Source organism: Colletotrichum paranaense (genome assembly GCF_030867605.1).
Source record: "Colletotrichum paranaense strain IMI 384185 chromosome Unknown Scaffold_1.1, whole genome shotgun sequence".
NCBI lineage: Eukaryota > Fungi > Ascomycota > Sordariomycetes > Glomerellales > Glomerellaceae > Colletotrichum > Colletotrichum paranaense.
This window is the reverse complement of record NW_026848959.1, coordinates 5,064,636-5,087,611: the sequence shown is the minus strand read 5'-3', so window position 1 is coordinate 5,087,611 and position 22,976 is coordinate 5,064,636. Positions and strand designations below refer to the sequence as shown.

At 54.2% G+C, this 22,976-nt stretch overlaps 7 protein-coding genes across 7 annotated transcripts, besides 1 other annotated feature; 3 read left to right on the top strand and 4 right to left on the bottom strand.

Moving 5' to 3' along the window:
* Window positions 1–706: 706 nt before the first annotated feature.
* CPAR01_01766 (uncharacterized protein) lies at window positions 707–2,062 on the top strand (the record flags this gene model as incomplete). Its single annotated transcript, XM_060486054.1, has 1 exon — window positions 707–2,062. One exon carries the CDS (start codon window positions 707–709, stop codon window positions 2,060–2,062), a length of 1,356 nt encoding a protein of 451 aa, XP_060356911.1.
* Window positions 2,063–2,323: 261 nt separating this feature from the next.
* CPAR01_01765 (fluconazole resistance protein 1) lies at window positions 2,324–4,066 on the bottom strand (the record flags this gene model as incomplete). The annotated part of the gene is made up of 5 exons (XM_060486053.1): window positions 2,324–3,197; window positions 3,257–3,586; window positions 3,649–3,722; window positions 3,786–3,807; window positions 3,858–4,066. 5 exons carry the CDS (start codon window positions 4,064–4,066, stop codon window positions 2,324–2,326), a joined length of 1,509 nt encoding a protein of 502 aa, XP_060356910.1.
* A 1,875-nt stretch (window positions 4,067–5,941) lies between these two features.
* On the bottom strand, window positions 5,942–8,018 carry CPAR01_01764 (AAA family ATPase; the record flags this gene model as incomplete). The annotated part of the gene is made up of 2 exons (XM_060486052.1): window positions 5,942–7,693; window positions 7,749–8,018. 2 exons carry the CDS (start codon window positions 8,016–8,018, stop codon window positions 5,942–5,944), a joined length of 2,022 nt encoding a protein of 673 aa, XP_060356909.1.
* A 1,198-nt stretch (window positions 8,019–9,216) lies between these two features.
* CPAR01_01763 (hydroxymethylglutaryl-coenzyme A reductase) lies at window positions 9,217–12,810 on the bottom strand (the record flags this gene model as incomplete). Its single annotated transcript, XM_060486051.1, has 2 exons — window positions 9,217–9,607; window positions 9,659–12,810. The coding sequence occupies 2 exons, from the start codon at window positions 12,808–12,810 to the stop codon at window positions 9,217–9,219; spliced, it is 3,543 nt and encodes a 1,180-aa protein (XP_060356908.1).
* A 4,340-nt stretch (window positions 12,811–17,150) lies between these two features.
* CPAR01_01762 (isochorismatase) lies at window positions 17,151–17,967 on the bottom strand (the record flags this gene model as incomplete). The annotated part of the gene is made up of 2 exons (XM_060486050.1): window positions 17,151–17,780; window positions 17,902–17,967. 2 exons carry the CDS (start codon window positions 17,965–17,967, stop codon window positions 17,151–17,153), a joined length of 696 nt encoding a protein of 231 aa, XP_060356907.1.
* Window positions 17,968–18,908: 941 nt separating this feature from the next.
* Window positions 18,909–18,980: a sequence feature (Short protein (CPAR01_01761, KAK1547794.1) was converted to a misc_feature.).
* Window positions 18,981–19,867: 887 nt separating this feature from the next.
* On the top strand, window positions 19,868–20,910 carry CPAR01_01760 (S1/P1 Nuclease; the record flags this gene model as incomplete). Its single annotated transcript, XM_060486049.1, has 3 exons — window positions 19,868–20,099; window positions 20,168–20,259; window positions 20,314–20,910. The coding sequence occupies 3 exons, from the start codon at window positions 19,868–19,870 to the stop codon at window positions 20,908–20,910; spliced, it is 921 nt and encodes a 306-aa protein (XP_060356906.1).
* Window positions 20,911–21,916: 1,006 nt separating this feature from the next.
* On the top strand, window positions 21,917–22,961 carry CPAR01_01759 (uncharacterized protein; the record flags this gene model as incomplete). The annotated part of the gene is made up of 2 exons (XM_060486048.1): window positions 21,917–22,248; window positions 22,343–22,961. The coding sequence occupies 2 exons, from the start codon at window positions 21,917–21,919 to the stop codon at window positions 22,959–22,961; spliced, it is 951 nt and encodes a 316-aa protein (XP_060356905.1).
* Between the last annotated feature and the right edge of the window lie 15 nt (window positions 22,962–22,976).

Sequence of the window (22,976 nt, the reverse complement as noted above, 5' to 3'; positions counted from 1 at the left end):
GACTGACATAAGAGCTCGTGCTACAGAGCATCCAGACCCTGAGTGTCCCTTCGATCTGGTCCATCCACAGAACTCAAAGCAAAGCACATAAGTCCTACTCCAGCCGCGGGAGCTCTTACTTGCCGCCCGCTGTCTCAGCCCTAATTGGAGCTGAGGCAATGGCACATGTCTCGAGTCTGGGGACGAACCACCAACATGCCGCGTTCACTCACCCGACGAAGAGAACATCAGCGGTTGGGCCGTTCTAGCAAAAGCCATGCGAATCATGATGTTCCCGGCATTCGGTAGATGAGCGATGTGCATTCTACTACCTTCAGCTCAAGTACCACAGCTCAAGCACCGCGGTGATGTTTGCAGTCTAGGCATCACTTCTTTGAGTACGTGGCTTTCAGCTCTGTCTCACAATGGATCGATGAGAAGGAATACCGGTAGCAAATGGTCCACACACGAGAGATTCGGAATGCAAACATCGCAAAATCAGCATCTAGTAGCATCAGCTGAAGCAGTCTTGTGATTCTTCTCTCTGCAATCGCATTTCTAAGCTCGGCACCGCTCGAGAGAGCTACTTGCCTCGAGGGTTATAAAGTATTGACGAAACTTGGCTTTGTGGCATCTTTCTTCTTTCATTCCTCACCCAAAGTTGCTTGAGCTAACTTACTATCTTCAAATCCAGACTGATCTTCTCCATCACAATCTCAACGCAGCCATGTTTCCGAAATCTTCACCGCCCGATCCCGCCCCTTTCCCTCTATCTTCCAAAGTAGACCCATGGATACAAACCAGCCTCGTCGAAAATATACTCGATGGCAATCTGACCCTCTTGCAAGAGGCCGTGAACGCAGCAACTGCCCGAAACATTCCGCAGCTGCGCGATTGGGGGATCAAGGACGCTGACACCTTTCTCCGCTTCCTCAGTGCCATGCTGAACTGGGTGCCTTCGGAAATTTGCAGCGGAAAGCTCATCTACAACACGTTCTGCGTTCTCTACTTTATTCTCGACCAGAGCCCCATCAACATTCCCCCATACTCGACACCCATCACCCCGAGCGCTGTCGGGCAGGCTCCCCTGCCACTGAGCCAATGGACAATCGACTTTGCCAACAAGGTTGGAAGCTGGATGGACACCAGCAGCTCGATCAATGCCGCAGCAATCCAGACTTTCCAAGACTCACCCCGATACAACTACGATGAGGCAATCGTGCCGCCCGGGGGTTGGAAGAATTTCAACCAGCTCTTTGCTCGCTTTCTGAAGCCTGGCCAGAGACCCATCAGCGCGGGTGAACCCTCGGATGTAGACTATAACCGTCTCGTGGTCTACCCCGCCGATTGCACTTTCGACGGAGCCTGGCCCGTTGATCAGAACAACGATATCACGATCAAAGACGTGCCTTGGAACATCAAAGACCTCCTCGCCGGCAGTCAGTACGCCGACAAATTCGAGGGCGGCACCTTTATGCATGCATACCTCAACACCTACGATTACCATCGCCAACAAGCACCTGTGGCTGGAACTGTCGTCGAGGCCAACGTGATCAAGGGCCTGGCATACTTGCAGGTCATCGTCGATCCCGAAACCGGCAAGCTGAAGCCTCATCGTAGCTACACTTCACCAGACGCCCAAGCAAAAAATGAGGGTGATGGAGAAAACAGCACCCTCAGCATGCCCGACGAGGCTGGGTACCAGTTTCTCCAAGCCCGCGGTTGCGTCATCATCAAAAACCCTCTTCTCGGCTACGTCGCTGTGCTGCCCATCGGTATGGCCCAGGTTTCGTCGGTCAATCTCAAGTGGCAGCCTGGACCGGGACAGCAATACCCGATTCAGCCGAATGTGAACATCAATAAGGGCGACGAGATATCTCACTTTGAGTTTGGAGGTTCCGACATCATCCTTGTGTTCCAGCAGGACGCCCAGGTTCACATTCTAGGTGCCCAAGGTCAGGCTGCGGATGGTACACCTACGAGCAAGCAGAAGTACCTGGTTGGCATGCCCTTGGGTTACTCGACAAAGGGCCTCGTTCCTTCTTCGAATGGTCACAGAAACGGAGCTACCAACGGGCATTGATAATTCAATAAGAGTCTCATGCAGCTTCATCCGGCTGTATTGTCTGCATTCCTCGATCTCACGAGGGGTTGTATCATGTCATAGTTTCCCGATAGCTCTAGTTAGTCGTAATAGCAATAGTATGCTTCATGCTCACTTGTGCTCCCGCTATTGCAACAATCACGGATTCCGTTCTGAACTGTACTCTGAATACTTGTATATTGGTAAACGTCGTATGTAAGTTTTGTATGAATATGTACACGAAAAGGGGTCAGTACCCCCTCACAAGCTAGCCAGGTCTCTCGAATCCTTGCTCGCGAACGCGCTTTTGGCTCTAAGTGTACCCCCGTACCTCAACAACAATGGAGGTACAGCACACAGAACCGTGGCCAGAGTTGCAAACACGGAAGTTGCGACGTTGAAGCCTAAGGAGTCAAACAGTACTCGTCCGAAGAGAGGAAACGTTGCACTACAAGTTGAACGTGAGAGTGACATGCAAGCGTAGCTGCTGGCCGAGTATGTATGATAGCAGTCGGTGAGATACCCAGCCAGCACGTAGTCAAACTCGTTGACTGCGTAGCCTATGGGTACGAGTGCTATCGTCGGGATAGCCCAGTGTGCTGATGTCGTGTAGGGCGGTATAGTCCAGGCAAATGACCAAAGACCGACAGCCAACAACGGCGCTCCGATGATGAAGCCCGCGAATTTCGACTCGGGTGTGAGTGGTAGCGATCTTGACATCCTCTCGGCAAGGACCCGACGATCGTAGAGACGTGTGAGTGCGCTGAAGACCATACCGATTGCAAGAGGGAGAAAGGGTAAGTTCATCGATGCATCGTTAAAGCCCATGTCGACGTAGACAAGGGGTAGGACCTCGGTGAAGAGGTAGACGAGCCCAAAGGCGATGGCGCTGATGACTGCGGCGAGGCAGACTATTGGCTCGGTGAAGAAGAGTCGGAGGGGGCGGAGGAGGTCGAGCTTCTCGTGAGTCGAAGGGAAAACCTTGTCCGGTGAGGTGGTGTTGGTATTCAGGCCTTGGACTTCGGTGAGTGCCTGAGCCCTCGCTAGTACGACGGAGGGACGAGACTCCCTGATTGTGAGGAGCAGCATCGTGACGCATGCTGTGACTATGGCCGCAGTGTAAAACACCCACGTCCTATGGAGTCCATGATCAGTTATAGTACACTCAAGCTGAGCCAGACATCATAGTCTTACCAGTGAGTACTTCTCATGACCAAGTCACTGAAGACCGGCCCTGTCAATATCCCGAGGTTCGCGACTAGTGACCACCAGTACAGCCACCATACCCGCGCATTGGTGTCCCAAAGATCTTCGATGCTGCCCGTGGCAACAATGGTAGGGACAGACGATAACAGTCCACCGATGAAACGACCGACAACGATGCCAGGAATTGTGGGCACCTTGCCGACGAGAATGCACGACAGGCTGTATAGGCCGGTGCTGATTACGTAGAGTCTCTTACGGCCAAAGGACTCTGACCAAGGTGGGAAGAAGAGTCCTCCGATGGTCTGGCCGATGAGATATCTATGTGGCAATGTGAGTGATCTGAGTAGTGGAAAAAGGGCCCCTTCTTCCATCTCGCTTACGTTGAAACGAAAATGCAAGTCGCTGCAACTGGGCTCAGATTGAGATCGCCGTAAATGTGTCCAGCAACCGGTGACTATTGAAAATATCAGCATCCATACATAATTATTCAGGTGGAAGGAAACTGAGGAGAGCATACTCCTGCGGTGCTGATCATAGTACTAGACAGAGTCAGCTGTGATCCCCAGACAGTAAGACGAGGTCGACATACGTGAAGAACTCAAGAAAGACAATCAAACACGTATCATATGTCTTCCGCGCTTGGCTCCATTGCCTTGGATGCACGTGCCTTTCCAGCGTCCATAAACCCTCACTGCCAGAGCAAGGAATGACCGAAAGCTCAACATCTATCTTTGGATAGTCCCTCGTCGTAGATGGGGAGGCAGAAGAAGGCGCAGCTGTCAAATGAGTAAAATGCATGTTGAAGGCGGCATGTGGCGTACTCCTCCTTGCTCCAAAATCATTGCGGGCCATGCAAGGACTTTTCTCACACTCTGTCAAGATGCTCTGCCCGGACGTTGGATATGGAGAAGCACAGAATATGCCAACAGGAAGGATTACAGCCCTGATATATCAATATTGCCCACGTTTGCGCCAAGGAGGTTCGAAAACGTGCTTGTGCCTGCCGGGGAAACTAGTGTGGAAGCGAGTTGGACGTAGTCAAACTCATTGACCGCTTATCCGCGCCGTCCAGGCAAAGCATATGACGGTGTTCTGTTTGGAGTGGCATGTCTCGACCCAGTCTAATAAGACAGCAATCGTTTGCTGACCGCAGTTTCGGGAATTAGTTGGACCAAATCGAGCCATTGAATCGGCATCTGAGCCAGGGCGTGGACAAGGGAATGCTCCCGCAGACCTTGTCCTTCCAAGAACATGGGGCCAGGGCTTCCCCATGCCTGTCATTACCGCCTTTACCGGGCCTACCTAAGGTGAAAGGAGGGAGACAGGAAGCTCCGAGCATCGACGGCTCATGACTTGTTCACCTCTGAAGTAGGGAGAGATCTAGACTGAGCACGACATGCCATGACAACTCGTCTCCGAACCAATCGCGTCAACGACTCACAGTTTCACCCTTGCAATTCGCTTAGTCTGTTTGCAGTCTAGATGGGTTCAAAGCCTTTCAGCCACCCCGTCTCAAGCCAAACCGCCCCGGAGCTGGAGTTTAGTTTCCCAAAGGGGGGGGGGGGGGCAGGGCCAACACACCCAACTTCACCCAGCTTGCCAGCTTTCACCCAAACTTCACCCAACCCAAGAAAAGGAGGCACCTAATCTCCCCAGACCAACGAGACACAGGGCGTCCGCTTGGCGTGACCCGGCGGCACGGTATCATACACGCTAACTGGTTGTGCGTCTCGCGCGATTGGCTCTGGCGGGTTTGCCGGTCCTCGAGTCCTCGTGAGGGGGGCGCCACAAGCGTGTGAGCCGCCTTTGGGTCTAGGGCTCTTTCGGTAGAGATGCAAGTCTGGGCTGAGCTGAGGTGCCTTCAGCTTGGAGCAATATTGAGATCTGCCGAGAGTCATTGGGCACACTTACTTGAAAGCTTCATGCTCAGGAATCTAGGGTCGGAATGTGAATACGGGGAAAGAAGGACTGGGATTGGAAGATTGCAAGCGACTCTTGGGAAGCGTCCAGCTTGCCTTGACAACAAGAAAGCGCTACTCGATCACGAACTCCCACAGTCGTCGTATTAATCTTGGGACAGAACGAAAGGTGCTATAGTAGTACAGAGGTGAGCGATGTCGTCAGGTTTGCTGACAGCCGCCATCATAATTACGACCCAGCGGCGATGAACCCGTAAAGGATACGACCAACAAATCGAACCTTTCAGGGCACCTGGCATTGCGTTTGTCTACCGGGACGACAGTCCAAAAAAAGATGGACTCCGCCACCTTCATTGCAGAATCAGGTATGTTTGTCGCCTATCCCCTTGACGTTCGTTAGTATCTACCCGTCCATTCATCTAGCTGTGGGGTCATATTCTTGTTGGTTGCCATGTTATCTTTGACCAGCGATGTTTGCGTTTGCGTCCCGAGTCTCGACTCTCATTACCCTGTTTGTTTCTGGGGGCTTCGCGCGAGCCGTTGGCTCCTCACTGGTAACAAACAACATCGCACGTCTTCAGTTCAACGACTGCGGAGTCAAGAATGCGGAGATGACAGAAAGCGAACTTAATCTTATTGCTCCCCCGGAAAACCCATCAGCACAGGTCACCAACATGCCCTCCCCCAACGTGCCGATCCCGTTGGCTCCCGTGGGCTTCCGCTCCCGTTTACACCGACTCCGAGTCCCCTCTCTCTATCGCACAACCACATCAATGTCACCATCCACACTGTCCAGCTCCCTCTCAAACGTCATCTGGATATCCACAACCTGCTGCAGCTGCTCACAATCCAATCTCCGCTTCTTGTGCGCAGCCAAACTCTTGGCCGTCCGAACCACGTTCTTGATCTGCCGCCCGTTCAACTTGCCCCCGGCAAGCTTCTCATACCCGTCCTCGTCAATGTCGACACCGCCCTCGACGTTGCCCAAAAAGTTCTTCCACACCTTCAACCGGCTCTCTCGCGGCAGGTCGTCATACTTGAGGGGCACGTGGATGCGACTCTTGAAGGCGTCGTCAAAGGTCCGTACGCGGTTCGTCGTCATGAAGAGAATGCCGCTGTAGTACTCGAGTGTGCGCAGGAAGATGGACACGAGACTGTTGCGCTCCATATCGTGCAGTGATCGACGCTCGAGGAAGACGTCGGCCTCATCTATGAGGAGCACCGCCTTCCAGGTACTCGCCAGATCGAGCGTCTTGGTTAGCTTATCGTCTAGGACCTCTGACGAGGTACCGAGGTCGCCCGAGGAGACAATGTACAGCGGCCGACGGCTGAACTCGGCCACGCACTCCGCCGTCAAGGTCTTTCCCACGCCAGGAGGACCATGCAAGACGAGAATGAGGCCCTTACCCTTGCCCTTGACAATGTCATCAAACGCTGATGAGTTTGGATCGGTGGTCCGGGCGGTATGCTCCGCGACAAGAGCCTGCACAAGCTCCTTTTGGGAGTCTGGAAGGACGAGCTGCTCGAAGCATTGCGTGTTCCACTCGATTGGGCTGATCTTGTCGACGAAGAAGTCGAGGAACTTCTTCTCGGTGAAGCTGAAGCCGCGGACCATGGGGCTGGCCAGCAGACATTCCTCGTCCGTCAGAGGCGCAAACTCGGCAGTTTCCTTTGGAACGAGTTCCATGTCGTCGCTCTCATCGTCCTGCTTCCGCTTCCGGCCTGCTGCCTTGGGAAACGAGCTGACGTTGAAGGCGTAGTCGGCCATGATGCGGTGGTGAGTCTCGGCGTCGACCATGACCCGGCCATCAATGTTGAAGCGGCGATTGCGGGGGTCCAACGCTACGCCCTTGTACTGACGGAAATTCTGGCCGGCGAGAGCCTCCCATCGTCGACCGCGCTCAGTAAGGAGGCGCGAAACGGCGTCGGGGTCAGGGTGTTGCGCCAAAGGAAGGGCGTTGAGAGAGGCGATTGGCGAGGCTCCAGAGAAGGCGGGAATCAAGAGGGAATCGTATCTCGTGCCAAAGTCGTCACCGTCAAAGTCGACAAACTCGACGCTCAGCTGGAGACCGGGACATTGGCCGCAGGTATACTGGTAGCTATTGAGCTTGTACACGCGGGCCTGGCTCATCCTAGTAGCGTAGACGAGGCACCCTGGACGGAAGATGGTCCAGAGGTGCTCGTAGCTCATCAAGCCCTGCTCAAGAAGGTTTGCGCCCTCGACAATGGCATCGTGGAACTCCTCGTCAATAAAGCTGAGCAGCAGGGGGAGGTGCCTGGCTTCATCGGAACCGGGTTCGTGGTCGACAGCGGTGTCGGCTAGCTCCTGACGGTAGTGGTAGAGACTACGGGGAGGGAAGTCGACGGTGATATTGGAAGTCAGGTAGGATTGGCCAGGATATTTGCTGCCAATGACGTCTCCTAAGATATTCTTGAGTCCGGGAGAGTTGACCTCAAGTGAGGTACGGCAGATGTACTTGTTCTGGCCGTCATACTGGCGCGTAATCTGAATGCGTCTGTGTGAGAGGAGAAGGTAGCTAGTGGTGGGGAGGAGTACTTACGCAGAGTGCATACTTCTCGTACCAATTGATCTTCTCTTGGGGAATGTCCTCGTCTTCCTTTGGTTCGGTGATGTATGGGTGTCCCTTCTTTGTCCACCGCTTCTCCAGGTGCTTGACCTCGATCTGCATGGGTGCCTTCTCAAGTTCCTCGCGACGTTTCTTGTCTTCCTCGGTGAGGACTCCATTGATCTCCTCCTGGTCCTCTTCATCAAGGGGCTGCTGAACTGAATATTGGCCCGGGCCGGGGGCGGTTTGCCTGGTGCGTGCCATTGTGAATTGTGGAGGCCTTGATGAAAAGGTCTTGAGGGTTTTCAAGGAGTGGAGTCTGTGGGAGTTGAGAAGATGGTTTCTTTTCTTCAGGCCAGATATCTTTAGATCTCGAGGCTCTTTATACTGAGAACCCAAGGCCTCAAGATGTTTTAGCATGCCTCAGCCCGTGATAGCCTGCCTAGAATTTCGGGAGCCGGCAGGACATAGGTAGGCAGCCGTACCCCGCTCGGACGGCCGTCAAGAGTCATCGGCTCCCGGAAACGCATCGGATTGACGGGAACAAGACCATCTGTGAGTCAAAGTCCTATCGATAACCTTGATAGGATTCAGTAAAATGGAGGAAGACACCGAGATCTGCGGGGTTCTGGGCTTGTGTTATGCGGCATGGTTCTAGGCCGGGGGGTTGCTGCCTGCGTCGCCTGAAATCCTTTGAGCCGCGAACCAGCCTAATGGACCGAAAGTCCCTTTCGAGCCTTTTATGGTACGTTTCGACTCTTTGGACTTGCATTCTTGCATCATTGCACATGGTATTCCTTGAACGCTGCCCACTAACATCGCTAAAGTTGGTTGATCAAACCGCCTTAGGCTACGGTTCAAGAGTGAAGCGGCAAGTTTGCGTCTTGAAAGATTCGGAAGATTGAAGTTGGACGCATCATTAGATCTTTCGATCTCAAGACTGGACTTGAATGGTTGTACTTGCACAATCACCGTCAAGACTCGTGAGGCTCCGAAGCGTGGTTGTCTTGGGAGTGGAGAGGATGACAAGGGGCCACCAGCCACATGGCAAGGCAGCCGCCTCTGTGGCGCATGATTGTGGCGCGAAGGACCCTAATGATTAGGTCATCAATGGCCAAATGAGTCTCCTCTAATTCTGCCTTCACTTGACTGAGTGAATAGTGGCAACAATACTCCGTAGTAAATAGAGGATATGATGCACATGAATGATATCACGGTAGACGTCTTACAGACTCGTCTAGGACAAAGAAGCTCTTATGTATCTGATTCTACATACAAGCTGGCGTGGCCAGCGCACCGTCTTGCGAGGTGCATGATTTCTTCCCCCTGCTACTGTAAGTGCAATGCAGCGTATGCGAAAATAGTGCATCAATCGCCATGTAATGTTTACTCTATCCCCAAAACTCCATAATTATGTCTCATGCCTGTTTTTCTTTTGCGTATATACAGCGACTAAGCGGACTCAACGACGCGCCCGCTCGACAGCCGCTGCGCTCTTGCCAGCAGCCTTTTCAACGGCACTAGTCATGGCCAGGCCGACGGGTGTCATGGTTCCGCTGGCCGGAGCCGGCGTGTTGGTCCGCGTAGGGGGTGCGGAACGGTTGTGCTGCATGTGCGCTCTAACAAGGTGACCGGCAGCCAAGGCACTGCACAGTGACAGTTCACCAGCCAGGACACCAGCAGCAATAATACGGGCCAGACGGCGGGCGTTCTCGCCCGGGGTTGTGGGGTGGGGACCGCGAACACCGAGCATATCGAGCATGGCACTCTGGGGCTCAAGAATGGTTCCGCCACCGAGGGTACCGACTTCAAGCGAGGGCATGGAGACGGAGATTTGGAGAGAACCACGAAGGCTGGAGACCGTTAGTGGTAGCACATAAATATGGTACAGAATCGAGACTTACTTCTTCATGATGGTGATACAGTTGGCACTCTCCACGACTTGCGCAGGATCTTGTCCGGTGGCGAGGAAGATGGCGGCGACGATGTTGGCGGCATGGGCGTTGAATCCTCCGATGGAACCAGCCATGGCAGAGCCAATCAGGTTCTTGTCAACGTTGAGCTGGACGAGAGTGTCAACATCACTCTTGAGGACGTTCTTGACAACGTCGGCGGGGATAATAGCCTCGGCGACGACACTTTTTCCACGACCGTCAATCCAGTTGATAGCGGCGGCCTTCTTGTCCGTGCAGTAGTTACCAGAGACCGAAACGATGCTCATGTCCTCGAAACCCTCGGACGCCATGACGGAGAGAGCGTGCTCGACACCCTTGGAGATCATGTTCATACCCATAGCGTCACCAGTGGTCGTCTTGAAGCGAATGTAGAGGTTGGTTCCGGCCAGCGCAGTCTTCATGGTCTGAAGACGAGCAAAGTTACTGGTAGAGTTGAAAGCCTTCTTCATCGTGTTCTGGCCAGCCTCGGAATCGAGCCAGATCTTGGCAGCGCCGGCACGTTCCAGAGTCTCGAATCCGACACAAGGTCCACGGGTCATGCCATCGCCAGTGAGGACGGTAACTGCACCGCCACCAGAGTTGATGGCCTTGCAGCCACGGCTGGCAGAGGCGACCAGGACACCCTCGGTGGTAGCCATGGGGATGAAGTAGCTCTGTCCGTCGATAACAAGAGGGCCAGCGACACCGACAGGCAGGGGAAGGTAACCGACGACATTCTCGCAGCAAGCGCCAAAGACACGCTCCCAGTTGTAGTTGTGGTAGGGAAGCTTGGAGCGCTCGAGACCGTTAGTCAAGTCGGAAGTGGCGTTGGTGCGGGAGATGATGGAACGGCGAATCTTGACAGCGCGAGTGAAATCCTTCAAAGTGCGTTCGAGAGAGTAACCAGGAATCTTGCCACGGAGAGACATGCCGACAATCTCCTGATCAGTCATCTCGTGCACACGCTTCTCGGCAATCATCTTCTCGAGCTGGGCAATGGTGCGCTGCTCGACCGGAGTAGCAGGTTTACCAGATTTGGCCTCGGACTCGTCGTCGGTCTCCGCGGGTGTGGCAGGCCTAGGCGTCTCGGGAATGTACTCGCCAAGGGGCAGGGTAGCCGAATCGGTATCGTTAAACTTTTCGGCGCGAGCGAGCTCCTTGGGGTCGATCTGGTGGTCGGGGACGTTGGGATCCTTGATACCCCAGCGAGCAGCGTTGAAGAGGTAGCCGTTCAGGGCAACACTCATGGCGAGGGCAACAATGATCCACTTGGAGAGAACGGGGTCCTCGAGACTCTTCAGGATACTGCCAACCATGCGGCCGCCCATACCGTAGCTCTCGAAAGTGTCGTACTCATCCTCGTGCTTCTGGCCAGACTTGCTAGCAGGAGAAGGAAGCGCGTAGTGGATGGAGGGGTACTCGAGCTCGTACTTGATGGGTGTAAGGACAGTAACAACGGTGGGGCGCTCGTTGGCCTTTGCGGATTCTAAAATGGCGTCGAGGCCGTTTGAGGCAACCTTGAAGGGGTCGACAGGAGGAGCAGTGACAACGGCGCTGAGGCCGCCAGTGAGGGAAGACAAGCTGGGGAGAGAGCTAGAGTTGCGGAAAGGAATGGTGCAGATGTTGATGGCGTTGATCAGGACGAAACCGCTGACCATAAGCACCTTAAATTTGGGAACGTTGCTGCTCTTCATCTGCTTGCCGAACAAAGAAGTCTCCTTGGGGGCCTTGCCGTCGAACTCGGGCCAATCGTTGCTCTTGGCCACGTTCTCGGCCACGCGGTGGCTAACGCCGTCGTCTTCAAGGGCGCGGCGCATCTGGACATGGCGCTTGATGCGGTTGATCTCGAGCTTGATACTCAGGATGGCGGTATAGAAGGAGAAGAGAAGGATGCAGTCGAAGAAGAGAATCCAGGCGGCAAGGAAGCAGAACTGCTGGAGGCCACCCTGGACGCCAGAGGCAGCACCGAGAACGAGAATACCGATCTCGATGGCGTAATCCTTGACAATATCGTAGCCCTTCTCCTTGATGGCTGCCTGCACAGCGTACTGGATGACATTGGGGGATGACACGTCGGACTTCTTGCTGGACTTTCTGTTATCCTTGTTCTCTTGCGGCCGGCGGTGCTCAACAGCGTGGGAGAGCACGGCACGGGTAAGAATGATGTTCTTCTCGAATCCAATGGTCACAACCAAGAATGGCAGGCCCTCAGACAGCAGCACCATTGTGATTGGGACACCGAGCTTGGTGGTGACAAGCAGACCAAACAGGAAGGCGAAGACGGAGGAGAAGAGGACGTTGGTGAAGAGCCAGAAGTTGGAGCCCATGCGGCGCATGGAGAGGAAGAGGGAGACAAAGGTCAGGTGCATGGACAGGTAGCCAAGGACCATGATGAAGATGTCGAGAGCCTCGGCGTTCTTGAGCAGGTCGAGGAACTCTGTCCAGCCGTTGCGAGCCCACTGCACCAGACTGTTACGGGTGTGAACCTTGGCAGCCTTCATAATCCACATCTTCTTCTCCTTGCCGTGCATTGTCTCGGTCTCGTCGCTGGTGGCATCGGGAATCTCCTGGGCTACTGACAGGAACTCGGCGGCCTGGGAGTAGGGTACGGCGAAGGCGAGAGCACTGTCCTGGGAGTAGGTGGTGAGAGAGTTGGAGGTCGAGGGAAGCGAGGTAATGGAGAGGTTCTGGGGAATCGGGACGGCGTGGGTGCGCGGGGCGGTGTTGATCGACTCGGGGGACTGAGACTCGGGGAAGACGAGGGTCAGGAGGGCCTGGTGGTCGACTTCACCGGCGATGGAGGCCTCGGGCTCGACATTCTGCCATTTCCAGGCAGTTTCGGGACCGGCTTGCAGGCGTCGGCTGCCCTCGACGAGGGATGACCAGTCGGCGGTGCGAACGCTGATGGTGGCATCGAACAAGCTCTCCTGCAGCAATCCAACGTAGGAAGTGCTGGCCAAGACCGCAACAATGACAACGGTATGGATAGGGTGCGAGCAGGCGAGCTTGGAGAGGAACTTTAAGGCGGGCGTGATCTTTTTGTTGACCCAGGAGGGAGCAGCGGCCTGAGCGGCGGGCTGCTCACCCCGAAAACGGCGGGGGAGAAGTGTTGAGGATATCATGGCGAAAGTTGCGGTGAATCAAGATCGTCTATTAGAAGGAAGGCATTGGTGTACAACGACCGAAGAGAAGAGGACGAAGGCGGAGCCTGTTTGTTGCGATTAGTGATTGAAGGACTTTCGGAAGCCGGGCAAGAGGCAATTGTGCGCGAAAAGACGCGGAGGGGTGGTTGGTGTCTTTGGTGGAAGAGAGAGGCAGAGAGCGATGGGTCGGCTGGAATTTGGGTTGAGGAATTTTGGCGACGGAGATGAGATGGGATTGTGTGGGATGCGCGCTGCGGTGCGATGCGATGCGGTGCGGTGCAATGCCGATTGGAGGGTTGTATTGGACGTACCTGTTGAGCCAACGCCGTTGACGTCGTTTTGGAGTTTAGATTTTGCAGCAAAGTGCCTCAAAAGCTCACACACCACGATGACACGAGAGAGGGGGAAGAGAAGTTTTCGACAGGGACGGCCAGTGAGCAAAATAAAATTAAAGAGGTGGTTGCGAAAGGTGTCGGAGATCGAGGGTGGTGGTCGCGGAGAGCCGAAGTCGCAAGGAGCTGTTGAAGTGCTCGAATCGGAGACGGGAGTGGATTGCTCAGTTCCTGTTGAAGAGGATGCCTTGCAAAAGGGGTGGGGGGAGAAGATCGCTCAGAAGGGGAGAGGGAGAGGAGCAAGACGGGAATCAAGAGTCGCGATGCAACGGGCAGCCAGGTACCTTTTAAAGATATGGAGACCACCACGGCACTAATGTATTCACAAGTGGCGTAGCGGGGGGGCGAGGATCAAGAGAGCAGAGAAACAGACAGGATAAGACCTTGTGGTCAGAGGAGCAACAACCTGCCTGACCTTGATAAAAAAGAGGTGTGAAGGATAAGATAGGAGAGAGGCACGAGGGGATAGGAGCGAGCTTAAGCAATGGTTCGTGTTCCTCCCACCTTAACTTTCGCAGTAAGTACCTTTACAGTAAGGTGCAGGGAATAACAACACAGAAAATAAGATCAAAAAACCAAAAAAGAGAGTTGCCAGACACCCGGATGCTTGTCAATGGCACAGCGAACGGAGGGAACAAGCAGCCAGGTGAGGTGCTCTAGGTACTTGTTGTTTTGTGACAAACCGTATACGTAAGAAAGTATCTCGAGGATCCACTTTGGGACGGAAAGTGAAATGATGGTAATCCCAGCGACATGTTGGCGCAAGTTGTGTATCTTTTTTTTTTTTTTTTTTTTTTTTGGTGGTGGTGGGCAATGAGGATGAGCAGTGCCAGCCATGGGATGGCCATTCTGGGCCGAAGAGGAACACTGCAAGAGAGAAAAAAAAAAAAAAGTGATGAATTGGACAAGGGTAGAAAATACGTACCTAGTTGCTGCCCCACCAAATGCAAATTTACCGATGATGGTCCGCGCCGATGTACCGCGGGACTCTGAGAGGTACACTCGCAGACTAATCCCAGAAAGGCAGAGCACACCGTTGTATTATCACGCTGAACCAAATGCACACAGGGTGCTCCCGTTGTGTCATGCCCAACACCGACCGATTCGTGAGCGTCAACGGTCTAAGGTACCTACCTAGTGTTCATTTGTTTCTTCAGAGGCTGGCAGACGTTGGGCGTTGTGACAAGTTGGTGCGCCTGTCACATCCATTCGCGGCAGCAACCAGCCTACCTTGGGTATTGCCATCCGCTAAGACCATCTTGCGGAGTGTTGGGAAAGGCCAGGCGGGCACTAAAGGCTTCCATCGTCACTAACGTCTATCACAGTATCTTTTGTACGTCCAACTTGGGCAAAGTGCGAATGTTCAAAGCCAACCTAATACCTAGGTAAGCGCACGTAAGGCAGTAGCAAATGTGTCATTGGGAGCCACGGCACTGCCTAGCTGCAGACGACGCACCCGCACGGATGGCGCGTCACATCTCATCCACTCGTTGCTCTTCGCTCTAGGTAATGTGCCATACTATGTGGCTCTGTTGTTAGTCTCTGCGGTTTTTCGGTCAGAGAGAACTCAAAAATGTCATTGGAGAAGCAGCAGTGGAAAGGTTTCGTTCTACAGAATTGATCAACAGCTGAGACCCAGCTAAATCAGCCTCAAATGCAGTTTGCTCGACTTGAAGGTGTGGTGTTTGCTTGATGATCTGGATGTTTGAACCCCAAATGTACCCATCTTATCAGCTTATCAGGCCTGCTTGAGACATGCAGCACACCTCGCTTCCAAATCGAATAAGCCGATAACGCACCTCAAGATCAGCCACGCTTATTCGTATCTTGCCTTTGGCATAGAATACTCTGGTGCCTAATTCCAATGGAAGTCTGACTTTGTGAACTTGTCAAGACTCTCAAATTTCCAAGAGCACCGCCGCCTGGTCGCCGCGTCATACCTACAAACACGGGACCTGCTGCGACAATTCTTCAGCTGCTGTGCCCCAAAGAGACGGATGAAGCAAGGTAACCACAGACACAGCAGGGACGGTGGTAGTAAGGCGTCGTTCGGTGCCTTGGTTGTGTCGAGGGCTAGGCGTGTTGCAGCACCTGTGCGCCATGCGTCGTGCGTCCTTCTGTGGTTAAGTCGCTTCTGGAAGGCCGCCTTTTGCTGTTGAAATGCGTTGAGGTGACAGGAACGTGAGGCTCCTTTACCTTAAACAACCCGAAGTGAAACCTGAGCTCAGATGAAGATGTTGAACTGTGTATCACTGGGCGTGGTTTCCTTCTTCGCATCCTTTTTCGTAGGGTACCTAACCTACCTTGGGTACCTAAGGTAGCTGTACCTTGGTATCCGTACCTTCTTCGATACAATGAAGGAAGGGAACAGTTCTTCTTTCCAGTCCCCAAATCGAATGAGAATTGACACCTACAAAATGTCCCGATTAGGAAAGGCGGCTTTGATTAGAATTGCAGTGGGTCTCCCGCTCCTGCAGCAGTGCAACGATGGTGGATGGCTCCTTCCTGCTGCTTTTCGTTGGCACTGCACTCTGCTCCTGCATTTGAGACGCCATTTTTCTAAAGGTCCTTGCTACTCCGTAGAAGTTTCCCAATTCCGTTTGGTTGCAAAAACAATTCAGTTCAACTCCGTTCATGCATCATCTTGGACTTACGTTATCACGGATAGATAGCTGTGCCGCATGAGCCTCACCAGCGACATCTCACTGCTGGTACGAAAAGATGACTCTGCTCAAATTCCCACCTCAGTCTCACGATGCGCAAGACCCCTTGTCGAAAACTCTTCCATCCCCTGCCAGCCTCCCCAGATGGAGAAATGCCACTCGACATGGCCATTCATCCAGATTCTAATGCCCAGACGGGAGACAAGAGACTTTTCTCTGCCCTCTTCCAGCCTCTTTAAGGTCTCTAGCCTCTCTCGGACTATCCCCTCTTGCGGGCCTGATCTGATAATGAGGGAAAATCCTCCTGCCCACTCAACTTGAATCCCCCCTCCTCCCGGTCCTTTCTCATGTTATCTTGACGTTTCCGGCCTTGGTGGGCATCAGCGGGTACAGTCCGGCGGTGAAGCTCCAGTCACGGTCAAAGGTTCGTCGCCAATGTCCATCAACGTCAGATCTGTGCAGCGAACCCCTGGCGATCTCCCTGTATTATTCTTGCCTTGTTCCCCGTCTTTGTTTCTTACCTGGCACCCACCCCCCTCAAGCCTTGTCAGTGGTCTCCTCACTGGCCCCCCGAAAGTCTGCGCCTGCATAGACCAGCTGAAGGTCCCGAGTCTGCCCTTTCCCCCGGGCCTTGCTGCTCTGTCGCGGGGCCACGGATCCTTCGCGACCCGCCACTATCCAAGCATCGCTGACCACGTCGACGACGGCACAGCGAGTCCTTGTTACTCTTCACTAGACTGAGAATGTCTACGAACACGCTATGGATACTCCATGCTGTCAGTCAATTCTGCTCGCTGGCTGTTACGAACCAAGCCCGCAGGGTAGGCAAGCTACTTTGCTAGCGGCCGTTGACGAGCTACAATAGCTGTGGCCTTACTACAAGTAGAGGCAAGAAGACAATCTTAATCTCAGACATGACGACAAAGGGGAGAGCACAGAATACGGATACACGGCCGTTCCATCGTTACCAAGCTACGTAACCTCTCACATCGCCTCAAGCTATCCATGCATACAAATACAGCACCTGTGTAACCGGTCAAGAGCTGTATCAATGCATGTGCCCAAAGTATACACCATTGAAGCTGATGCTGGTAAACCCAGCTCGGCGGTTCCCCAAACGCCATCAGTCTCTGAAACAACAGATATCCCGAACTCATCGCATAACCTATCTTGGAGGGAACACGGAAGCATCGTTGGCCTCTGCTCTGGGGTTTTCGGTGTCAAAGATATCAGACGGCTTTGGAGTACAACGTTGATCGGCCCCTCATCCCCGTCCAACCGCTCCAACCCTACGGACCTCCGGGCCCTCCATGCTGATGATCTTGACTCCGCTGGCCTCCAGGGCGCCCTTGCACTCGTCCCATTTCTCGGCGTCCACCGGCCTGGTACCCTCTTCCACGATGAAGGTCCGGAACCCCTCCTTCTGGGCATCCAGCGCCGTACACTTGACGCAGTAGTCACCAGCCAGACCGACCACATAGACGTCCGTGACGCGCTTGTCCTTGAGAGAGGCCGCAAGTCCGCTGTCGGACACTCTGGGTGATTGGAAGGGGTCGTAAAAGACGCTGTACATCTCAACGTCCTTATTCTGGCCCTTTTCGATAACAGTGTCTACGGCTGAGGCATCTAGCTCCGGCACCAGGGCTGCACCGGGCGTACCCTGTACACAGTGCACTGGCCACAGGCGGGTGTGGAATGTCTCGGCGCTGTTTCGCGGGTTGACGATATCGATGGCATCGACGAAGGGTTGCTTGCCATCGTGGTTTGATGCGAACGAGATGTGGTCTTGGGGATGCCAGTCTTTCGTGGCAATCTTGATCGCAAACGGTAGGCGTAGTAGTGAGTTGACAACGGGATGAATGTCGCGGCCGTTTGCCACGGCAAGTGAGCCGTTCTCGAGGCGATATTAGTCTCACTTAGTCTCAGCAGCGACGAGAGCTCACTTCAGGCTTCACACCGCGAATGGGCCAAGATGTGACGAACCAAGAAGTCAAACGTCCATCTCAGGTACTTACAGGCGGGCAAAAGTCTTCTTGAAAGTCAACGACGATCAGTGCTGGTCTGAATAGGTCCTCGGACATGGTGGCTGATGCGTAGTACCTAGCCGCTTGCCGTGGTTCTGGGGGCTGTCGAAACGGCTCGTTCTGGCTGTGTGGCTGGGCAGATGAACGAGTCAAGGGTCGACCAGTCAAAGCAGTTGAAGCGTCCTAGGCTTGACAGCAAGGTGGTGGCTTGTGAGATATCGTGTGTCGCGTGCTGCGCATCGAGGCAGAGGGGTAATTAGATGGGTGCGCAATTCGTGATGGCATCAATGATAACGTCAGCTTTCTTCGCCTGCTTATCGCCAACGGCGGGGAATCACTTCCCTGGAGTAAGGTACCTAGGTAGTGGGAAATCTGGTCTGTGATAAGTGAGTCTAGGGGTCCTTGCAGCGAGATTACAGGCTTTGGGACGCTATTGGCAGGCCCAAATTGCAGCAGCCCGATCTGCGGCAGCTGTTCAAACCTCAAAGGACGGGGACTCTGAGGTCACTTATCCTTATCGGGCGGTCTTGGGTCTGGCTTATCTTATCTTGGCTTATCGTCATTAGGTGAGGTACCTGAGGCAATCCCCAAAACGGGCACCCAAACGTGCCAAAGTACTTCGTACCTAACAACAAAGCTTTTGCCCAGTGGACTCCCAACTCCAACTACAAAGTGCGACACAACCACAAGATTAACACCCACCAGCTTGATTCGCCCACTCGCCGTGGATTATCCCTTGATGCTGTCTCCATGCTGAACCGAGCAGGAGCTCGGCCCTCGCAGCTTGACACACAACACATCATTGGCCTGAGGTGCCGGGAGCCATGTTGATGTGAGGAACCCCTGCCAGGTCCCGAGCATTCCTACGGGCCAGGACGCAGGCACTGGGAGTCTGGTAATGGAGGGCATCAATGCGCCACCCTCCAAGAGCTGAAGCTGAGCCAAGCCCGCCTCGGCAATGCCAGCGCTCCAGTCTTGACTCTCTGGGAATCCTGGGTCTAGGAGCTTGTCTCGCCCTCCACAGTCCACCTGCGGCTGATGGCGCCAACTATCCACCAGTGCCACCCCATGGGGGATCTCAATGACCACTCTAAGGCAGACGTTGTGCTAAGTTTCGAGACGGCTCATTGGGTTGTGGCCGACGCTGTGAGACATGGGTTGGGCATCTTGAGCAGTTGCTGAATGCTCTAACCGCTACCACCAACGCTGGCCAACAGTTCGAGGTTCAGTTGCAGCAGGCAAGGCAGGATAGGAACAGCTACAGATCACATCCTCGTCAAATGCCGTCGTTTGAGTCAACCATCTGCGTATTGTGCCAGAATGCTCCCCCGGGCGTCAGTGAAGATCCGAGCTCGGCCGGGACAACTGCTTCGGTACGCAGTTGGACACTCCGTTTGCCGGCTCATTCACCCTGACAATCGTTTCCCAAATATCCTCAGCTCGCCGATCGAGACGTCATTCCCATCCAGTACTCAACGATTTCTCAAGTACGCATACAAGCCAACCGGCAGATTCTAGCACCAGGCTGGCACGACTGGCACGCCAATCTGTTAGCAGAGCTCTCAGCTGTCCAGTGTCCACACCTCACCAGTATCAAAACTCCCGCCTCAGAGCTCCCCTCGAGCTGAGTCGTGAACAGAGAGCTCCAGTCCCCATTCTGGACCTGCGTCTCAGCCCTGTTGTGTCTCTCTCCAATCAAAAGCACCAAATGGCCGTTCAACTGCGGAAGACTCCGAGAGCTGCTGCCGCCGTGTCTCGACGTGCCACATCAGACGGCAGCCAGCCACTTGAGAGGTGACAGCCCAATAGTGCGATGCAACGGGTTAGCCTGTCGCACGGGTCACTCGCTGGAGGGGGAACGGCGATATCTGATAAGAGCTCCAAGCTCCGCGTTTGCGTCGCAGGTTGCCAAAGAACCGACAACGCTCTTACACATACAGCTTCAACATAACTGAAGATGCGTCTCTCTACTATTCTCCTGGCCGCGGCCGCCAGATCGGTCGTTTCTTGGGGCAATGTCGGTCACCGTACCGTCGGATATCTCGCCGAGAAGTACCTAACTGATGAAGCCGCCGCCATCTACGGAGACCTGCTCGCCAACGATCGCAACTATGACTTCTCCGATGCTGCGACTTGGGCCGATACACTCAGAGGCCACATGGGCTGGGCAAGCAAGTATCACTACATCAGTACGAATCCTGTCCCTTCACCATGCCATAGCCACGCTCGCAAGATCCAAAAGCTCACAACTTGCCAGATCCCCGCGACGACCCCCCTAGTATGTGCGGCATGAAGTACCCTCAAGACTGCCCATCCAGTGGCTGCATCATCTCCGCCATCACAAACTACGTAAGAACCACCCTTGCATCGCAGCAATCATCAAGACTGACCTGCTCGGACCAGACATCTCAAATACTCGATACGAGCCTCCCACACATTGACCGCAAGAACGCGACAATGTTTGTAATACACTTCCTGGGCGATATCCATCAGCCCCTGCACGCCACAGGTCTCCTTCGCGGCGGCAACGACATCCGGCCCGTCTGCTGGCGCCGCCAGCCCAATCACGGTGTCTGCAACGGCCCAATGAGCCTGCACTCCGTCTGGGATACCCAGATTCCGCACCGCATCCGCGGTCTGCCGCCGCACCTGAGCATTCCGCAGGAGAAGGTTGCCGCCGCCTCATGGGCAGCTGACCTCTATCAACGCCAAGAGCAGGCGGGTGTCAACGCAACGGACGGGCAGTGCATTGATCTCAAGACGGGTTCGTGTGCGTTGGGCTGGGCCACGGAGTCGAATGCGTACGTCTGTTCGCACGTGCTGAAGAAGGGTCTGGCTTGGTTGAAGTCGAATGACCTCAGCGAGGGGTACTTTGATGAGAACTGGGAAGTCGTTGATGAGGTGATTGGGAAGGCGGGCGTGAGGCTGGGAGCGTGGCTGAACGCCATTGCCGAGAGATTATCTGCTGAGAAGAAGGAGCCTGTGTTTGAGGATCTTTGAAGAATCAAACGGGCTTGATCGCAGGGCATGAGGTCCAGGCTTGATGTCAACATCTGAGGGCGATACTTGGCGAGATCTGATCTCCTGCCAAGCACCGACTTGGAAGTCCAGAGACTTGCTTGCATGTCTTATGTTAGCAGTCTTTGCTTGAGAATAGATCGATATTTCGTGAAACACACCATTGAGCTGCTTCTGGTTCCTTTAGGACCAGGGAATACGACGCTCGTGACTTACATATCACGAAACGTATGATTGTAGCCAAGTTGAGGTGGTGCTCAGCAGCTTATTGACGACGACAGGTATGGAAAGCTACGTTTGGCTCATGATGGCATGAAGAAACGATGAGAACTTAGACTCCTGAACGGCATCCCGTTGTATTCGTTCCTATGGGGTTGGTGGTCATCGCTTCTGCTTTCCATATAATTGATCGACCACCGATCATTCTTTACTCCGTGACTATGGGCATTAACATCGTCCCGAGCCAAGACTCGGTAGGCGATGAATAGCCATAAGCCTCTATCAAGTCTTCTCCTACCTGCCTAGACTTGCCAACTTGGGAAAGCTGGCGTTAATGAGAGCAAACAGACTCGTGAGACCTGGACCCCATGAACCGGCCGTAACAACAGGCCGTCATATTTAACTGTATTTTCATCTATCCTATCAGATGCACCTGCAAACCAAAGTCCCAGCCGAGGCGTCGTACACAAGGGTGGTCAATGTCACTCCAGAACTCAGTTGTCAGGATTCAAAGTTGGGGTCGACGGGTTGAACGCGGGGTCGACAGGCATTTCGCAGGATGCTTCGGCCAAGTTGATGTTTTGTCGATTAGTGATTACTTACATGCAGTGGTGAATCTGCCGAGGCTCCCTCCGCGAACTGTAGACCGGAGACATATAAGTAGAATGACAGAAACTGATGGCAGTCGCTGTTTACGTTGCATCATTGACGGCAATTTCACCTTTGATAGTAAATCACAAGCACTCATAGAACAGATTCGCAAAAAACAATGGCCTCATCCCCAAATAAGCTGCCCGAATCATACGCTTCGTTCAAGTACGATGGCCTACTCGTCTCCCATGTCCCAGCGAGCTCCTCATCCGTTACAAAGGTCATCATGGTCACCCTCAACCGGCCCAAAAAGTACAACGCCATGAAGGGAGACATGTTCACCGGCCTCGAGGTGATCTTCAACACCGTCAGCGAGGACCCGCGGGTCCGCACGGTCGTCATCACGGGGGCAGGCAAGGCGTTCTCCGGAGGGGCGGACCTGGATGTTGGGTTTATGGGTATGATGGCCCTCAAGGAGACGGAGGAATCGATGAGGGATTTTAGGGATTGGTGAGCCTTGCCTGATTCCAAAGCCATAGAAACAGTAATCCCGCAGGATACTTAACGCGAATTCGGACTGATGCATACTTCACTCTTCACACAGGGGCGGACGCGTCGCGCTGGCAATCTCAAACTGTAAGAAACCCACCATCGCCGCCGTCAACGGCCCCGCCGCCGGCGTCGGTCTGACAATGATCCTCCCGGCCACGATCCGGGTAGCCTACGAGGGCGCGCGGTGCGGCTTCCCCTTCTCCCGGCGCGGTCTCGTCCTCGAATCCTGCAGCGCCTTCTTCCTCCCGCGCCTCATAGGCCTCTCGCGCGCCAACCACGTCGTCGCGACCGGGGACATGTACCCCGTCACGGATCCGCTTGTCAGCGGGCTGTTTTCAAAGTTTTTGCCCTCGCCGGGGGCGACGGTGGAGTACGCGGTGAGGTTGGCGGAGGATCTGGCTGAGAATACGTCGTTGGTGAGTGGTAAGTTGATGAGGGATATGATGGTGTATTGTCCGGCTTCGCCTGAGGGGGCGCACGTGTTGGATTCGAGGGTGTTTGTGCAGCTTGCTGGGACGGAGGACAATGTTGAGGGGGTGAAGAGTTTCTTGGAGAGGAGGAAGCCTGAGTTTACGGGGTCTGTTGATCGGGAGAGTGTTCCGTTCTGGCCATGGTGGGATAGGGATGATGGGCGGTTCGTGAGGCAGTTGCAGAAGGCTGCTAAGCTTTGATGAGAGTGAGTGGTG